The 19295-nt window shown below is 44.8% G+C and overlaps 1 protein-coding gene across 2 annotated transcripts in view; it reads right to left on the minus strand.

The window, feature by feature from the left end:
* ABTB2 (ankyrin repeat and BTB domain containing 2) overlaps positions 1 to 19295 on the minus strand; it is a 121771-nt gene that overhangs the window by 18421 nt on the left and 84055 nt on the right. For both annotated transcript variants that reach the window (XM_068194282.1, XM_068194281.1), the window contains exon 3: positions 18259 to 18469. In XM_068194282.1, the coding sequence (XP_068050383.1) occupies positions 18259 to 18469 (211 nt within the window). The remainder of the gene's footprint in view (positions 1 to 18258; positions 18470 to 19295) is intronic.

Below are 19295 nucleotides of genomic sequence, written 5' to 3' on the forward strand. Positions count from 1 at the left end.
TCAGGAGCACTGAAAAGCTCATCTTACAAGAGATTCCGTCTGCCACCTTTTGTGGTAAACAAAGATTTAGACCACATCCCAGCTTCCCTGACACTCCCATGATGGGAACACTGCTGGGCAGGGACCATGTCCCTGATCAAACCCTGGTGACTGACTCAGGGCCCTGGGCAGCCAGAACCTCTGGTCAGCCAGCAGCGAATGCCACAGAGTCTGCACCAGAAATAACACCTATCCTGAAGGAATTTCCACTCTGCAAAAAATCCACATGTGCCAGGGTTATAAATGGCTTCCACACAAGCAGACCTTGGATGTGGAAAACTTGCTTTGGGAGGAATGGCAAGAAGAAAGATTCCCCACCCCCTTCTGTTTCTTTTTATAATCTCAACAGATTTTTTCCAAAGGCTTTAAAAGTGACAGCTCAGACTGCCCGGTTCTCCTTGTGTCCAAAGGGGAGCTGACATTGGAATGTAAAAAGCAGAATCAGGAAGGACGTTCTCATCCTGCTGTCCTGATTTTCCAAACCCCACCATTGGCATTGCTGTGCAAATTGGATAAATAATTCTTTATTATTCATTATTCTATTGAGGTTCACTATAATGGCTTAAATTGCTATTTTGCTGAAAAAACTGTTTCTCTGCAAAATTTCTAGCTTGAGTATGGGCTTTTTACTCTTTCCCTCTGCTTTTATCCAACTAGTTCCTTTCTCCCAACTTGGCCACAGCTTTATCTTCCTTTGCTCACTGACACTCCACCAGATAAGCAGCATTATCCCTGGACTGAAGCAGAAAGAAGAGGTGCAGTTCAGCTGAATGAAACACTAACGCTGGGTCACGCTGCACCAAGAAAATAAATGAAATTACTCATTTCCTAGAAAATAAAACACCGTTCTCAACCCTGTGGCCCTTAACCTGGGCATCCATCTGCCCCTAAGGAATCACTGATCATTTCACAGTCTGCAGGAGGGGAAGGGGAGAAACCTTCATGGAAAATTAACTGAGAGATGCTGCGAGCTAAAGAATTAATTTCTGCCTCTGTGCTCCTGCCTGTGCCATGTTCTGCCCGGTGCCGTTTTCCTCTAGTCTTCCTGACATTTAGAAGCATTTGGCAGCTCATTAAATTCCATACATGAAGTGATCCAGCCTTGGGAAGCTGTCATATTCCAGCAGCAGCTCGCTGGGGACACAGACCCTCAGATTTCTTAGAAGCGCAATGTCACCATGGTTTCTTCCAGTTTTTTTTTGCCATGAAGTTGTCTTGGAGTGATGCCAGCATGAACTGGGAATGTGCACAGGACTGGGAAGTGGCACAGGAACTGCTCCTCTTCTGTACACATTGTGAAGGATCACACTGAGGTCTGACACTGTCATGTGCTGTCAATATTCCACCCATAAGTTCTCTGAAATTCCCTCCATCTGGAATTGGACAGCCACTCCATTCCCAAGGGGATCACCTTGGAGCTGGGTGAGAGTGCTCTGAGAAAGAGCAGACTTTATTATGGGCTTCCCCCTTCCTTTGAGCTAAACCACTTTGTTTTATTTAGACATAGCCAAGGAGGCCAAGCAGCATTTGGCAGAGAATTTACAGCAAGCTTTAGGATAACTTTTTCCTGGAAAAGGCACTTTCATTAGAATCGCTTTGGACATGACTGGCATGTGGAGAGCACATGCAGCATCCCAAGGAGAAGCTGTGGGATCACAGACTTTCAGGGATATCCATCACAAATAAATCATTCCTCAAAGTGGACACTTCTGGGTATTTCTAGGAGCACTGGGATCAAGGTATTTTTGGTGAAGGGAAATTAATTGTATGCAAAAAGGAGAGCACTCCAGGGGAGTTAGAAAATCACATGATCCTTCCTCTGCTTTGAGCACCTGCTAACTCAGGTGAAGACAGTGGGGTTTCCCCCAAGAAACAGCCATTCTATCACATTCCTTCCCCCTGGCTGTGCCCCCAGGAGGATCCAGTGATAAGACTGCTGAAAAATCACAGAGGCATAGAACGGTTTGGGGTGGGAAAAGCTCATCTTGTTCCAACGCCCCTGCCATGGGCAGGGCCACCTTCCACTAGCCCAGGCTGCTCAGAGCCCCCTCCAACCTGGAGGGAAAAAGAAGGAATAAAACGTTTTCACTGCTGCCCCACCTCTTCTCTGCTGTTTTTAATTGCCTTCTGCTCTCCCACAGCAAAACAAAGTGGGAGCCAACGGTGACAGCAACAGCAAGAAAGAAAAACCTTATTCTTCTCAACAAGGCTCTCCTTCTTCTAAAGCAGGAAAGAAAACACTGTCCTAATGGAAGCAGGTGGGAATGGCAAAATTCTCCTCCCTCCTGGCAGCCTGAGCCACATAGGCACAGTCTCCCATCCTACCTGTCCCCAGGCCTAAATGGTCTGAGTGAACTAAAGCACGTGGAAATCTCACAGTATTTATGGTCAGAGTGGGATAGCCCATGGTCACCCATCGTGTTTGACTTACAGGAACTATACAGAGGCTCCTGGGGAGAAGAATCCCAAATCTTTAAAGATCAGTGTGGGGTTTTGTGAAAGACTAAAAAATAAAAAGGAAAGGTTTTCAGTGCAGCGAGGTAATGTTTGAATTCATTGCTGGAATCAAACGCTGTGGCTCAAAGTCACTCAGATGGAAAAACCCCAAGGATGGCAACAGAGTCAAAAAGAAATCAGAGTGAAGTCTCATTACTTGGAGAAGGGAAGAGATTCTGAGGCAAGACAAGAGTATCCAAAACTCAAACCTTGGCGCACACTGATATGGAAAACAGTGGCATATTTACAATTTGGATTCTCAAACACTAAAACCAAGCAGCAGGGAGAAAAAAATATATCTCAGAGTATGTAATTATATGTGAATAAAATAACAACAGAGATGTTGATTTAGAAGAAACACAAAATTGTTGCTCCAAAATACAACCAGCTTCAGACAGGAGCTATTCCTCACAGATTCAAAAGTATTTTACAAAATTTCAAGAACTTCCCACATTTACAGGAGAAAAAAATAGGAATTACCATGATGGGCCCTATTCAAGGATCATCTCAACATGTGCAACATCTTTCAAAGCAGACAGTCCAGATCCTTACAGAAAAGGAAGAAGAAATTTAATCACATCCAACTGACCCCAAAAAGTGTTCTTCTGACTTCCCTTGAAACAACGACTGGCTCACATCTCAGAAGATAAGAGTTCTCAAATTTTAGTGGATCGTTATCAAGTTACTAAGGCCTTGGCTTGGCTATGCCATGAGTTTAGAGAGTTACCCTGCAGTCAGACACTAATGGAATGAAAGCCATCTGGTTAATATTATATTTATTGGGATCATTTCTCCACTGAATCTGCCTTCAGAGTTTCCTTTTTATATAGACAATATAAAATGGTACAAGAGTAGTTTAAATCTAGAACTGGCAGCTCTGATCCTGCTTCCCACAGACAGAAATAACACCTTTTCCATCCTTTGCAAACCACATTTAAAAATAAGGTGCAGCATCAGACAAGTTTTACTGCATGTTGCTACAAATCAAAGGAAAAACTAAATTTAAGTTCACTTAAAAAAAGTAACATGAAGTAATCATTGAGAATTCACTATGAAACTTAAAAAGAGCTCTCTATGGTTTATTTATTGTAATCACATTTTACAAACTTTACCAACAAGGAAAAGATTTCATTTTCAGGCTCGAGACAAGCATTGGTGCTGCTCTGGAATGTGCCATGTGTCTCATTAGAAAAACATATTTGCAACATCTGCAAAGCTGAGGCAGGAGGAAGGTTTCTAGAGAGGCAGAAAATAATGAAAACCAACTTAAAATGTATACAGTTGTTGTTAAGAGGGAGATAAATATACAGGATAGTTTAACCATGACAATATGGTCACAGTTATGGGGTCAAGCATGTGACAGATTTCCGCCTGTCCCCCCAGCCCCACACGGAGCTGTTGGAGCCCTGATGGACACGGAGGAAATGCAGAGGAAGGGAAAAACACCAATCCTGCTCCTGCTGCTGCTCCCAACTCCTCAGTGCCCTAAAACTCTTCATAAGGTGACAACTACAGCAAACAATTTGGGGGATGAACTGTGTCTGGACCTAATTGCAGTCCTGACCTCAATTAATATGGAGTGAGTCCAGTGGAGGCCATGGAAATTCTCTGAGGTCTGGAACACCCTGTCTCTGGAGCCAGGCTGGCAGAGCTGGGATTGCTCAGCCTGGACAAGAGAAGGCTCCAGGGAGACCTCAGGGAGTACCTAAAGGGGCTCCAGGAGAGTTGGAGAGGGACTTGGGACAAGGGCCTGCAGTGACAGGACACTGGGAATGGCTTCCCACTGCCAGAGGGCAGGGATAGATGGGATATTGGGAAGGAATTCTGCCCTGTGAGGGTGGGGAGGCCCTGGAACAGATTCCCAGAGAAGCTGTGGCTGCCCCACCCCTGGAGTGTCCAAGGCCAGGCTGGACAGGGCTTGGAGCAACCTGGGATGGTGGGAAGTGTCCCTGCCCACAGAAGCGGGGATCACTTTTAAGGCCCCTTCTAAGCCAAACCATTCCATTATCCTGATTCCATGATTATTCCAACACTGGCTCTGGCCAAGCCGTCTACATCAGATCCAAGCCTTTCCCAACTCTTACAAAAAGGTGACTGCCCTGGTTTGCAAGCACAAACCACCTTCCAGACAAGATCCAACCAGTCCAACATGTGGAGTCCTGGTACCCAGGACCCACCTGGAGGAATCTAACCCAGGAAAACCTTGCCATGCCCGACAATTCCAGCAGCAAAGGAAAAAATGGGAACATTTTGGAACAGGACAGGAGCACAATTTATATGCATGAAAGGAATGAGCCTGTAGCAGCACGTTAGGTGATAGTCAGAGATAAACACGGGCAGAGAGCCAGAGTGGGGTGTCTGCTATTCTTGGATCAGCCTTGATCCTGTGGGCAGAAAAACCAAGCGGTAACTCCTACGGTGCATTCCAGCAGCTACACTGGCAAACTAACAAAAACCAAACCAAACCAAACCAAACCAAAAAAAAAAAAAAAAAAAAATCCCATGCTATCTGCAAGCAGATTTACCAGGGGTCAGCTGGTTCTTCACTACCCACAGCCCAGACTCCTCCTTCCCCAATTTTTTTTTGCCCATTACACGTAATTCCCAACAGCAGGAGCAGGATTGAGATAGCAGCTCTTTTAGTTATGACTTCAATCTGATTTGCCAACGTGCATATGTTAAAAGCATATGCTGGCTTTGGAGCCAAACCCAAGCTGCCAGATTCAATCACTGAGCTGGTTTTCAGGGCCCAGTTGTAAAATCCTGACACGGAGCGTTGCCACGCTAATGAAAACTGCCCCGAGCTTCCCAGTTAAAGCTGTGTGAGCAAAAAGCCAGAAAGAGAAATGTTTTTTTTCTGCAGTTCTGGAATACTGAGAACTGTTCAATTAATTATAGCTGGAAGAGTTTGTTCAGTTAAACAAAGACAATTCTTACCAAAGCAAAGGGGTTTTCACAATGAACAGGGAAACGTTTCCCATTTACATCCCAGCACAAGCCAAAACCTAATTAGTGCTCCAAATAAGACATTTTAAAACACAGAATACTGGTATCTAGAGGCAAAACATTTCAAGGTTAAAAAGATGATTCTAAGATGTTTTTTTCCATTTCAGGACTAAGAAAAAGTTGATCAAACTCCTGTTTTTCTATTAGCTTGACTGATGTGACATTCCTGTGCCATGTCACACTCTTGTGAGCAGGGACACTGAGTGTCGTCAGTCATCCCGCTGCTGATGTCAGTGCTTTCTTCATGAAAATCCAAGGAATCTTTTGGCTTTTCACTTTCCTAGAATCTGAGATGTTCCAGGAATTAATTTAGCATGAAGGCACTAAGGACACACCAACACATGTGGGTTTGCAGCTCTCTTAGGTAAAGAATCTAGTAATGCAATGTGTGTTCTAAAATCAGGTACCCACTCCACCCAATAATGTAATTTAAGAGTTCATTTGCTTAAATAAAGGGCATTCAAAGCCCATGGGGTGTAGCATTTGTGAATGAATGGACAGCACTTTTCTAATAGTGCCATGTAAGACACAAAATCTGCCATTAATCAAAGTTCAGAAGGAGAAGTAACATCACTGCTGGATCAAATAGACGCCAGTGTGGCATTTATAAAGATTTTAAATTATTATTTTGCAGGAAGACATCACACTGTCTTAATGGCAAACTGCTCAATGAACACATTTCACCTAAATCTTCAAGGAGCTTCTGCTCTGCTCCTCAGCTCTTGTCTTAAAACACTGAAGAGTTGCTGTGCAGAACAAAGAGAAAGTTCCAGTGGTAAATGAATTTGTTTCTGCTTTTTACTGGAAAGCATAGAGTTCCATGTTTGCATTTTGCCTTAAAAAAAGGAATAAATAGTGCCATGTAAAGTTACAGATATGAGAAATGCAAGCAACAGAAGTGTCCTGAATTTAATGAAAACAACTGTTGCAACGAAGTCTTTCTATGCCAGACAAGAAATCATCTTGTTCTTCCATTTTGTGTTTAAGACTGTGAAATCTCCTAATTTCCAACTCTTTTTATGGTTCTATCTCTGGGATTTTTATGATCCTATCAATGGGCATCATCACCGAACCTAAACAGCACTGGGAATGGCAGACACAACAGCTTAACTCTGGGATTCTGGTAGGTGGATTTAATTGACCAGGCTCAAATTCTTTCAGTTTTCAAATATCCTAAATTTAGAGCATGCATGCACTACATTTCAACATTTGGAGCTTCTCAGCAGATGCCACAAATTCCAGCTATTAAGACTGCTCTTAGTGCCAGCAGTACTGCTGAGCAGCCTCTTGCTTTGCCTGCTATAGTGTATGAACTACTGAATCTCAAATGAGAGTAATTAAAATGATTCAAAAACCTCAATATGTGGATGCAGGAGATCTTTCAGCAGGTCACAGCTTGGCCTAACCAAGAGCAATGCTGACAGGACACATGGAAAAAAAGCTCTTACCCTGACACCCTCAGGAGGCTGTGGTCAAATACCAGCACAACCAGGAGGCCAGAGGCATAACCAATGCCCTCCTACAAAGCAACTTGTCAAATTACCAAAGTTTTGTATCTATTTCTCATGGACTGTGAACTACAGAGTTGCAGATTTTATGCCCAGATGGCAAATGCCGGAGTAAGACACCAGCAATATTCGTTTACACCCCGACACCTGCAGCACAGGGAGATGAAAAAGCCCAATTGTCACTCAAGTCTCCATATCAAGTTATCTGCTACCCCATCTCTCTCCCTCTAAAAAGCCACACTTAAATAGTCTCATATTAATAGATTAGATAATCATTCTGTTAGGAATAAGAGAATGAAGGTTTCTTATGCTCAGATAAAACCTGTTCTTGCAACAGGCCCAACCTGGTTCATGCTGACCATGGCAGAGGGAGCAGCTCTGTGCTTCCTACAGGAACATTGAGGAATTTCAAGCTTCAGCTGCTCTCTCAGCTAATGCCTATCATGAAAAAACAGTAATTTTTGTTTCTAATGCCAAATGGCAAGGACCTTTTTTTTTCTTTCTTTTTCTCGGCTCCATTAAAATGCTGCTGCCAAAAAGCAAATCACAAACCACAGAAGCATCAATGATTGATAGGATAAAAATGACATGAGCCTATTCTAACACCATTGCACTCAATGTGCACAATTATTCTTTTTCAGCTTGTTGAGGAAAATATCAGCATTCTAAAATCCTGCCCTACACTTGAGTACCTGTTGCTTCAATAAATTGTTCTCTCAGCAACCAATGCTCTGCATCTCAAGCACAAAGAAAGAGTAATCAATAATATGTTTACAACAGATGGGACACACCTTTCTTCCCAGGGTTTCTACCTCAAAAGAACCATGAAGGAAGAAAATTATTTGAGAAATAAACTGGCTTTCATGTTATTTTCTTTGCAGCGGGTACCTCTGAGCCCTGACTGTGAATGAAGCTGTACAGAGCCCAAACTGTCACTATGCTGGGACAAACTGTGCTCTCAGATTAAGCCACTTATCTTTAGGTGTCTTGAGTGTCTGAGCACAGACAGTTTAGCAGCCCCAAAGTAGCCCCAAAGTATGTTAATTAAACCATTGTAACTTCTTGTACAAGGAAGAATGGGGATCCCAGATGGGAAGTCACTTAAGGCACATATGTTTCTGTGATATTCCACTGCACCAACTCTTCAGAGAGATCCTTCCTGAAGAATTTGGCAGCCCCAACAGGGAACTAAGCACTGGCTACCTGGCATAGTGCAGAGCTGACAGAGGGAACTCTTAATCACCCAGTCTGGCTGCTGGGAGCAGGATAATTACAAGCAGCTAAGTTCTGAGCAGGTTATGTTAGCCTGTTATCATTTCATGCTAACATGCTCCTGTTCCTCTCAGACCACCTTCTGGAACTGCATCACAGAAAACTCATCCTTTCCCACTGAAAATATCCCCAGTTCTGCAGCACCTGTCCAAGAAGAGCTCCCTATTTCTCTAGAAGGATATTTTCCATTTCTGAACAAAGCCAAAGGAGTGAGGAATTGTTAACCAAATTCCTTCCAGCAGCAGAAAGTTTTCCAGCAAGCCAAGGAATAAAACCTTCCAGCTTCTGCCTGCCCCTTCTATTCTCTACACATTATGATAGACTTTCCAATCCCTGGAAGAGAGACCTGCAGGTACAAACTCTCCAGTGGAACTCGAGTTGCCAGTGGTTTTGACTCCAGGCTGGAAATGCCCCTTCCAGCAGCATCACCAGCAAAGCACAGCCTGGTCCCTCCTGTCTCAGCAAACACGTTGGACCAGCACCCATGGGATCAACCCCAGGTGCTTCAGCCCCAGAAGACTCTAAACCCAGGTCTGAATCAGCTCAGACATGCAACTCATTTGAATAGGATTTGTCTTGCAGAGCAGAGGTGCTTTTGGAAACACTCAGTTCAGCAGCTGCTGTAAAAACCACGTGAATAAAGTGGTGCAGTTTAGCTCTGTAAGTGACCACGAGGTCAGGGCAGCCCAGGCATGGGATGGGGAAGTGCAAACTGCCTTGGAAAAGGAAACCCAGCAGAGACACACCAACCTAGGATTACCCCAGGGAAAGCTTAGGTCTAATCTCCACAAGGTCAGAGAGAGAGAAGGATTGCTGCTATTATCACAAATTACACCCAGAAATATTTATTCTACAGTGAAGCTTGGCTCTCAGCAATGTGTTACAAAGATGTCAAGAACAATAACAGCAAAACCCCCAACAACCTGCCAGCCCTGGCTGCTGCACAGCAAAGGCTCAGGATTGTATTTATTTAGTGTGGCCTTTGTTAAAGCACCAGATAACTCCTTCCTCAGGAAACAGGCAAGTTCTGCAAGGGAAGGGCTGCAATTTAGTCCAATAGGAAACAATATTCACTTCAATTGGCAACAGCAATTACTGAAAAAGGAGAAACTTGTTGGCTTGTTACCATCACCCTTCTTTGCAACGTGCACAGAACCTTTCATCCCCAGAACTACTGATTTTTCATTGTGTTAGTTACAAGAGCACAGTGCTGGCATCAGGAGGCTGTCCTTAAGGAAAGATGGGGGTCAGGAAAGACAGAAACCTGCAGGAGTCAAGCAGAGAGGTGCACACTCTCAGGCAGTCCTCTATTATTCTCATAGGCACTGTCTAAAAGGTGGGAAAAGAAGCCAGAAGACCTTGCCTAACTCATTCCCGTGTTTCTTGAATGCTCTTAACAGCTTTGTTTTAGGTCTCTCTGGATTATTTTCCTTTCAATCTTGATGCTGGTTTACTGCTCATCACAAAAAGCAAACAGCAAACAATGCACAACCCAGGCTGCCCACGGGCACTGGAGATTCCTGGGTGCACCAGCCCCGAGATTCCAGGCAGCTGAGTTGCCAGGCTCTCATCTTCTTGCACCTTCTTTTTTATCTGAGCAGATGGAAACTCAGGAGCAGGAGCCAAGAGCTTAACGTGGGCATCTCTGCTGTAGTTACAGTAATTATTGCTGGAGCTGTAATTGCAGGGTGGTAACACACGCAAACACACACACAGTGCCTGTTGTCTCTCCATTGCTGAACAGCACAGCCAGGGATCATCTCTCCACTTCTCAACACTTTTACAAACAGGGACTTTCACCAGAAGTGGCTTTGGTCAGTCATGGCCTTTGCGGGGATTTCCACCCAGCACTGGGGTAAAACCACTGTAAGAGCAGAAAACTGTGTTTTTCAAACAAATGTTTTGTAACAGACAGGACAAAGACTGTCACACACCTGACACTTCTCCAGGTAGGTGGTGAGGATCAACCACTGCCTGCTGAAGAACCTGTTCCAGGGAACAAGGTATTGATTCCTGCTGAGTGGGAAATCACCAAGTGGAGAGATATTAAAGAACTCTGAGGGCAAATACCAAAATTAGAGCCACAGCAGCATAGGACAGCTGGGATGAGAGGCTCTTCTTGAGATCATTCAGTCCAAAGCTCTTGGTCAAAAGCAGGGTCAGCTGAGCACACTGCCCAGGACCACATGAAATGGGTGATTTTTCAGGTGTCCTGTCCCACCTCTACCAGTGACACCTGAGACTTCTCAGAACATGAAAAACAGCAGCCACGTCTCAAGACAGCCCAAAAACCTGACTTTACCCCCCACAGCTTCAAACACAGCCTTTATCATCCAATTTCTGTTTCACTGTACCCTCTTTTGTACTTGAAATGTTTCCCCTGTCTCTCCACACAGTCTGCTCTGTGCTGCTCCAGTTCATATACAGGGAGAGTCTTCTCCTCCCGGTTTTGCAGAGAATTTAAATAATCTGTGTTTGTATCACACCCCTGCTCTGAGACAGAAAGATCAGAAGATGCAGGGGCTCCTCTGGAAGAGCTACAATAACACTACAAACTGCTTACAGCCAGCAACGTGGAAGAAAGGCTGGTCTGTCCCAGGTGTGAGATATGTTGAGTTGGAAAAAAAATAAAATTGAGCAGTGCATGTTTATACAAACAACATAAAAGAGAGGGGGGAAAGTATCTAACTGAGAGTAGAGTGCATTGCCAGCTTCAGCAGTTGCACTTGGATGGATTCGATCCTCAGGGCTTGCAATTAATTCCCTTCATCACTGCCAAGGTCACCCCTCATAATCCAGTTCTGCAATCTTTGAACTATAAAGAAATGAACAATTTTTTAAAAATACAGCTCAAAATACCTCAGTAGCTTAAAAATACCTCAATAGGTGATGCCAGGCACAGGCAGGAATATTCCAGGAATGAAAGCATAACTGGTGTCTGTCACCTACTGACTTTAGCCAGACTTGTTTTAATTCCCTTCCATTTAATATTCCATAAACACTTCATCCTGCATCTCTCTGTAGCCTTTCAGTTAAAATACCAGGAGAACATATGCAGGAGTGCCACTTCCATGGGCTCTGAATCTGTCAAAATGTCATTTTTTTTTCATTTTGATCTAGAAGTTACTGCTGAATATGTGCTGAGATGTCCCACAAACAGCAGAAAGGTGAAAGCTGCTCATCATAAATGTGCTAAAGCTACTCACTTCTCTTTTTAAAAGGATAGATGTTCTCAGATCTCAAAATTGTGCAATATATTCAGTGTTTTGAACTATTTAGTATGGACTCAGCAACCAAATGATCCAGCCTAGGAACAGGTCAGGAACAGCACTGCCACTGAACAGTTAATTTCAGTCAATAGACACATGTGGGTTGCAGCTTACTGGCCTCTGAAATAAGGTTATTCATGTCATCTCCTTGTGAATGAGCACCTCAAAATCACAATTAAGGCTGACATTAACTGGTCAAAGTCTGAAAAATGCATGGTAGCAGCCTCTCTCCCTGTGTTGGCGAAGGAAGCTGATCTTATCTGTTTATGACCTTTTTATTCTTCTAATAAATCTACCAGACTAGGCTTTCATGGATAGCAAATAGCTTTTTTTTTTCCCTTTAAAAAGGGGGGCACATATATACGTGCCCTTTGCACAAGCAATGCCCTAAAAGCACAGCTCACTGTAAGGCTTCCTTCTCTTTCCCTATATTTAATCACTATATTCCTATCAAAACAGCTCTGGGGGAAAGAATAAAATCAATGGACTGTGGCATGGGGATGGGGCTGGAATGTGTGGACACATCTTTCTGTTGACTTCAGGGATACTCTGAGTGGATTTAAGTACTGTTAAATTCTGCATGATCACAGCATTTTGCTCTCTAAAGGCAAATGACCGGATCAGGGTCTGCTTTTATTATTCCTGTCCACCTATTTTTGAGTGGTGAGGCAGCTGCAGACAGAATGGAAAGATACTCAGAGCTCTCAGACAAGAGACCCCAGAACTTGTTTTACTGCAGATCTTTTCAAAGGAACTAAGTGTATCAAGTTCTGCTCCTGATACTGCATGGAAACAATAGGGTATGGCTGTAAAATAAAAGAATTCAGACATAAATACATTAAATTGGAATTAGGAAAGACTAGGCCACAGATAAATCTAAAAGACAGGCAATGATATAGCTATGGCACTTAATAAAATTCCATAAACCTGCAGTTAAAAGGAGCAGAGGGGAAAAAAACCTCATGACAGATGAGTGAGAGTCTGGAAAGATCCATCTGGAGAAGAGATTTGTCCTGAAAAGCCTCAAGCAGCTCTGAAAGCAGGGATTCCTCTCAGTGATGTTGAGGATGCAGCTCAAGCAAACACAGGTCTCAGCAGCAGGCTCTGCAGGTTATTCCTGATTTTCCTTCCTTTCCTGCCAGCTAGATGACCGTGCTATGCCAAGCAAGACTTTTTGGAGACAATTCCCATTAATAACTGGGCTGTTAATATTCTCTTTAATCTGAATTAGAATCTTTGCATAAATGTGGTCCATGTGACCGAATCACTCCTGTCTCAAGCAATTCCAGAAGGAACATTTAGTCGTGGCAGGCATTTTTTGAGCACAGGGAAAGAACCCAGTGAACCATGAGGGAAGGAGCTGCAGGCTCTAATTATTTTTCATGATGCACCTAGAAATCGTCGAGTAAAAAGGAACTAAGTAAGATCAAAGTAATGTGTTTTTAAAACATGAAATTTAGGAAATATGATGAGGAGACCTAGGGTCACTAGGGATTAAAAGCCAGCCATGGCATAGGGGCTGTTTATTTGCATTGACCACTGCAAATCAATCAATCCATCCTGCTTGGGCAGGATTTTGACACTCTACTAGGAAGAATTAATTTAGACTTAACTCTGGTTTCTGTTCCAGCCAAAGTAAGTCTAGATTACACACATGACAAAAACTAGCAAGTGTTCCAGCCGATGATGATTTAAATCAATAGTTCAGATGTTAGAAGAATAGAGCATTTGAGCAAAGAGCACTGAAAAACAGCATGAAAGGGCTACAATCTTTCCTTCTGCAGCATTGATACATCTTCCTTCGGAATCAGACGCATTTTTCACCCTTTCCCAATAAATAACATTGTTGGGAATATGCCACAGAGAAAACCCAAGTAGACAGCTCAGCTCCTTCCTCTTCTGCCCAGCTAATATGGCACACAGGAGTCCTTTTTTTTTTTCCGCCTGACCCTCCTGAAAAATATGGTTTGCATGTTTATCCTTCGGCTTTGGATCATGAGAGGTAACAGATGTAATGGGAAGACTCCTGCTAGAAGCAGAAAACAAATCCAGGTCACTTTCGAGCCTGGTAGGTAAAAGCAGCCTCTGAGCTGAAGGCAGGATGAGCAGCAGCCTTCCTGTAGGATTTTCTGTGACAAGGGACAAACTGAGTGAGGCCAGGTTTGTTTAGAAGCAGCAAATCTGGAGCCTGCACATGGCAAACCCAACGAAGCTTTCTCTTAAGAGGTGGTCCCTGTAGTCAGCTTCTTGCAGTTTTCCAGCTGAAGAGCTGTGCATTTCCTTTAAACTGACAAGCCCCAAAATTTCACTGCTGGCAGCTGACAAATCCTCCATCAGCTCTGGAATTTCCCCAGCGTTTTGCTGGATTTCCACTGACAGGCTCAAGATGGGTGCAGTCTGTGGGCTTCTGCAGATGTAAATTGTTTTATACTCACTCCCTGATGTTTGGGATAAAATAATGCACCAGCAAATTCAGACAACATGTAAAACTTGGCACTGCTGCAGCATGGACAGCCTGGAAAGGCCTGACATGGCTGGATCGACAGGCACTGATGGACAAGCCAGGAATTACCTCCACAATGTCCTACAGACCAACAGTACCAGCAACAGGCAAAAATTTAGAGTTTTTTTTAATGGGGCAGCTGAAAGGGGGAGAAGCCCAGCCTACCCAAACCCACAGATAATCAGCTACACAAGGAATCAGGATCCAACTTTTTTGCAAGGTTCTTAGGTATTAGATCATGCTGACTTTCCAACAATAAGTGCTGCAGGCAGGTGATAACCAAAAAGAGACAGGATGAGGGCAGTCAGTGGTGTCCATTCCCAACTTCAAGGTTGGACCACTATGCTGGCCAAGTAATTAACCGAGGGCAGAGCAGTCCATTCAGCAGTAAAATGAGCCTAAATATTGACCTCGATTTGGGCTCTGTGGGAGCTGACAAATACTCCCCAAGATAAGCATCACTGCGAGAGCATTCCTGCCTTGACACACCATTAAAAATAAAACAAAAGCTTTATATCCCACTTGGGGAAAAGTGTAAAAGGAGAAAGGAACTTCATTTACCTTTGAATGGCTCTTCTCAAGTCACAGTATCCCAAACAATCCCAGCAAACATGCTCTGGGACATGAGCTCACTGTTGCAGGAGTGTTCCCAAGCTCAGCCTGCCTGACATAAGCAATGGGAGAAATCCCAGAGCAGGAACAGAGTGAAGAAAGCAGATATGCCACGTGTCTGGTCCAAAACCACATAGTTTGACCCCTGACACAACACAGACTAGGATCTCAGAGAAAATAAAAGTATCTTACTGCCCAGCAGAGGCCTTTTTTGCAGCAGCAGCACAGACAGAACTCTGCTGACACGGAAAAGCTCCGAGCCTCTGGGCACTCAGGTGTATCCTCACTGAGCTCGTGCTCACCTCAGGGTCTAATTCCCTTGCCAAAATATTGCACAAGTGGCACTCTGTGTTTGCAAAATGCTTCCTCAGGTGTCCTGTTTGACCCCAAACAGCAGATGGTTTACTGTCTGTGCAGCAAACAAGGTCATTCTGGGGTTCTAAGTGGGCCATGGCTTGGTTGCACAGCAAGCAGCTGCATTCACTTTGGAAATGCTTCATGTTTTGCCTAAGATACCTGAGTGCTTTCTAATTCTGCCTCCTCTCCTCCTCCTGCTTCAACACCTTCACCTGAAGGTGCCAGAAGCAGACATCACCAACCCACACACTCTGCAGAGTTTCAGCCTGTTGGGTATCCCAAACCATCCACATACTCCAGAGAGCTGTGCAGATGACTCCATCCACCCCACTGCTGCAGCCCTCTCCAGCTTCCTCACCTCCTGTCTTTTGCCAAGGTGTTTAGCATGGATAAAAACCCACTTGTGTGGGTTGAAACTGGCTCTGTTCACCGGGGTGCCTCAAATCTGCAAGTGAGTCTGTTTTCATACCCTCCGCAGCTTGCTGCAGGGTAAGTGCAGAAGCTCAGCCAGGCTTTCAAAAGCCCTTCATGACACATGACAGCCTCCATTAGGCATGGTTTCAGAACTGAATCCTAGGCTTGCCTTCATATTGAAGTGAAGACCTTCCAGACCCTGCAGTGTTATGATTTTCACAGCATTCTGCATCACAGTGTGACACACAGAAAGCCAAAATGAACAGCAGATTGTCAGGTCTGATGAACAACTGGAGCTCCTTCCACTGAATCAGCGTGTCTCATGGATCTTCCCTAAAATCAGGTCTTACAAAGCTTGCAGCTCTAAGAGCCATCCCCGTCTTTGCTGAATTTCAGATCAATGGATGTACAGATTTAGGTGGGAGGGTGGGGACTGAAGCACGAGCAAAGGCAGAACAGGTCAGCGTTACTGTCCCTGCTCGAGACTGGGATTTTTCCAGCAGAAAGCGAGCTGGGACCGCAGAGCACTGAACACGTGTATTCCAGAGAGTGAGCACAGACACACAAAAGAGCCGTGCCCAGTTTGCAGCTGATTTAGCACAGCTCAGGGAAGAATAAAAGAACTGGGCTGCACAGCCGTGCCAAGTCACATCAGGTGAATCAGAGCCCTCGTCTCTCACGCCACGAGTCCGGCATCTCGCACGCGGCCTCGGCTGCTTCTCCTCCTCAGCCAGGAGAGAGCAAAGCGCCTCCTCTGCAAAGTGCTGCCAGCAGGATCCATCCCCCTGCCTGTGCTAGATATGTTCCCAGAGCCCAGGACAGCGAGCCACAAACACATCCTGCAGATGGAATGTAGGGTTAGATGGGCAGTATTCATTTCATTTCCAGCTTCCATAAATTTTTCAAAGCCAGTCCTTTAAGTGCTCAGGTTGTTTTCTTTTTTTTTTTTTTTTCTTCATGTCAGTTTTTAATAATATCCATTTTAATATATCCTCTTTAATTTCCTTTACAGTTAAGTACTGTTCAGAAAAAATGGCAGAAATTTCCCTTACCCCAGCTGTTGTAGGATCTAGTGCGGATTTCAAAACAGAGCAGAGCTGCAGCCTCCAAAAAAACTCCGGTGAACCATGTGAAGAGCATTGTTTGGGAGCAATTGGAGAGATAACTGCAACTGCTCTCCTGACTTTTCTCATTTATTATCCCCAGTGTACAAAACAAATAGCTGCAGTAACATTATTACACTGAGAACGCTGAAAAGAGCACAAACCAGAAAGCCTAATCTACATTTCTGATACGAGCTGTTCAGCAGCCTCAGCTGTACCACTGTGGGAACCAGTGGCACAACTTTACACAACCTGGCCTCATGAAAACTTTTTTTTTGCACCGTGTGCAAAATAAACAGCCTTGCACTAGGTAGGGGTAACCTAGATTAAGGTTAGTGAGCACAAAAAACTGAGCCACCAGCAGGCTGAGGTGTGCAGCCATGCTTCTCCTATTTTATTCAACTTAATTCCTCCTGATTCTTCATATCTGTACATCTCTTCCCTCTTTTTGGAGAGTTCTGCTCTGTTTGAAACGATTTCAGGGGAGGATCAAACAGAAAGGCAACCTTTTTTTACTTCTGTAATTAATTATTTGTGTGTTACTACAATTTCATACAGATTTCAGAAGCCGGGGCTGAGTACAGTAAAGCCCAAGGTGGGAAGAAGAAACCATGTTACTTACAAAACTGCTGAGATGTTCTCCTTTCCTTGCTCACCTGTCCAACAAGCATTCTGCATTTTTGTTTTATGAGTATGGCCTCAGCACATCAATACACCGGGAAACTTCCCAACCACAGGCTGCTTTTGGGAAGGGCCAGGATAGAGCCTTCCCTCAGCCTGATGTCCAACAGGCCAAAAAGACATCAAAAAAGCAAGCTAGAATAAATAATGGGTAACCAGAAAACAGAACGTCCCATTTCTGAAAAGATTTCTGAAATGAACAGAAACTTGGATGTGCACTTGGAAGTAGGGAAACAACTCTGGAGTGGCCTAGGTCTCCCTGCAGAATGCAACTGGGGAGCAGGAGCTGCCTGACCTGTCCAGGAACTCAGCTCTGAGGGCTCCTCAGCTCTCCTGTGCCACCAGCCTGTCAGGCAGCTGGCCAAGGGGCTGGGCAGGAAGGAAAGCAGGGAGGCTTCCAAGAGAAAAAACATCCCTCTGGAAAATTTCTGACTGCTCTAATAATGGCCCTACTTTGCGAGTTGGTCACGGAGCTGGCAGAAAGCAGGAAGACCCACTGCCTTCCCTGGTTAGCTCCTGGCTTCCTGTAGAAATTTCTTTCTACTCCAGACACACAGCACCAACTGAAGTAATCCTCAAGTAGGATGTTTATAAATCCCCTGTTCATAAATCCCCTGAACCCTCCCCGCAGCAAACGGCATTGCTTTTCCCCAGAACGATGACAATTGTTAATTGGCACCATTCAGGAGGTAACATTTTCTTTGGGAAGGCCTTTCCTGCTTTAGGCAACCACATGTACTTTTGGCAAGGTCTCCAGACAAGCCCTGTTGGCAGCACACAGCCTTGTGCCTTGCTCGGAAAGACCGCACGAAAAACCAGCTCACTTTCCAGCTCCCATTCCAAGGCTTCGCAAACTTGGCAGGGCTGACAACCCAATCTGGCCCGGCCGCAGGAATAACTGATGCCTCCTAGGTAGCATCCCACAAACCTGCCCTGGAAATCCAACAGAAGGAGCCCTTTCAGCCTGCTCCGTGCCCGCTCCCGGCTCACCGACCTACCGCTCATTGCTCAGCGTCATCCTCGGAGGGTCCAGGTTGGGATTCTCCATGGACTCCATCTGGGGACAGCGTAGGAAGTAGTAGAGGGTGTGGAGGGCATCAGGGGACCAGGAGATGGGCTGCTGCTGCCGGGTCTGCCGCACAGGGCTCATGCCGGGCCGGACGGTGTTCAGGCACTGCATGTGGTGCATGGCTCGCAGGACCAAATCGCCTGCGCGCACACACAGGGAGAAAACACAAAATCATCTCTTTATCAGTCACCCACAGTACTTTTAATCATGCTGCTTGAACATATCAAAGCTCTCACAGCTCAGAGGAATGTTTGCTGTGTGCACAGAACCTCCTCCACAAATGCAGAGGGTGTCCTGTCCCTCAAGCTGCCACTCGGCAGCGCTTTCTTTCAAATACCAAGTTATCAGTTAGAAAACATGAAGTGCAACACCTCTCAGTTACCACGCATTCTTTACAGTGAGTTTGCTGGTTTACTGCTGGTGTTCTCCTCTTTCCACCCAAAAATACCAAATTTTATTGCCAGCCTACAAAAACTACTGATGTCTTTGTAAAATGTCCTCTGCCCAACCTGGGAGCAACTGTTTCACAAGGCGAAGTCAGTAGCACCAATACTTCACTCTCTTTTTTTTGGAGGTTGCTCCCATTTCTTCCAACTGGGTCATGTTGTTCTACCCTCCTGCCCAGGCACTTGAGACAAATTAGTGACATTATGTTCAAGACAGAAATCCCTTCTTTGAGGAGTCTGCTGCTCCCATTCTCACTCCAGCTTCAGGTTTCTCCAGAACAGCAAGACCTGACTCTCTTATTAATAAGCCAATCTTTTATCATGCTGGCTGTCTCAAGCTGTGACAGAAATCTGTCCCTCAGCATTATAAGAAGCTCAGTCCAGGAGGTCTCTGGGCTTCTCATTCCTCTTGGTTTTTGAACTGGAGCCAAGCTGCCTCTGTGTCGGAGCACGGTGGACCTTAGGAGGCCGTGACGAAGGTGACCTGCATCACACAGTTGCACTCAGAATTTTAGGACTG

Source organism: Anomalospiza imberbis, chromosome 6 (assembly GCF_031753505.1).
Source record: "Anomalospiza imberbis isolate Cuckoo-Finch-1a 21T00152 chromosome 6, ASM3175350v1, whole genome shotgun sequence".
Taxonomy (NCBI): domain Eukaryota; kingdom Metazoa; phylum Chordata; class Aves; order Passeriformes; family Viduidae; genus Anomalospiza; species Anomalospiza imberbis.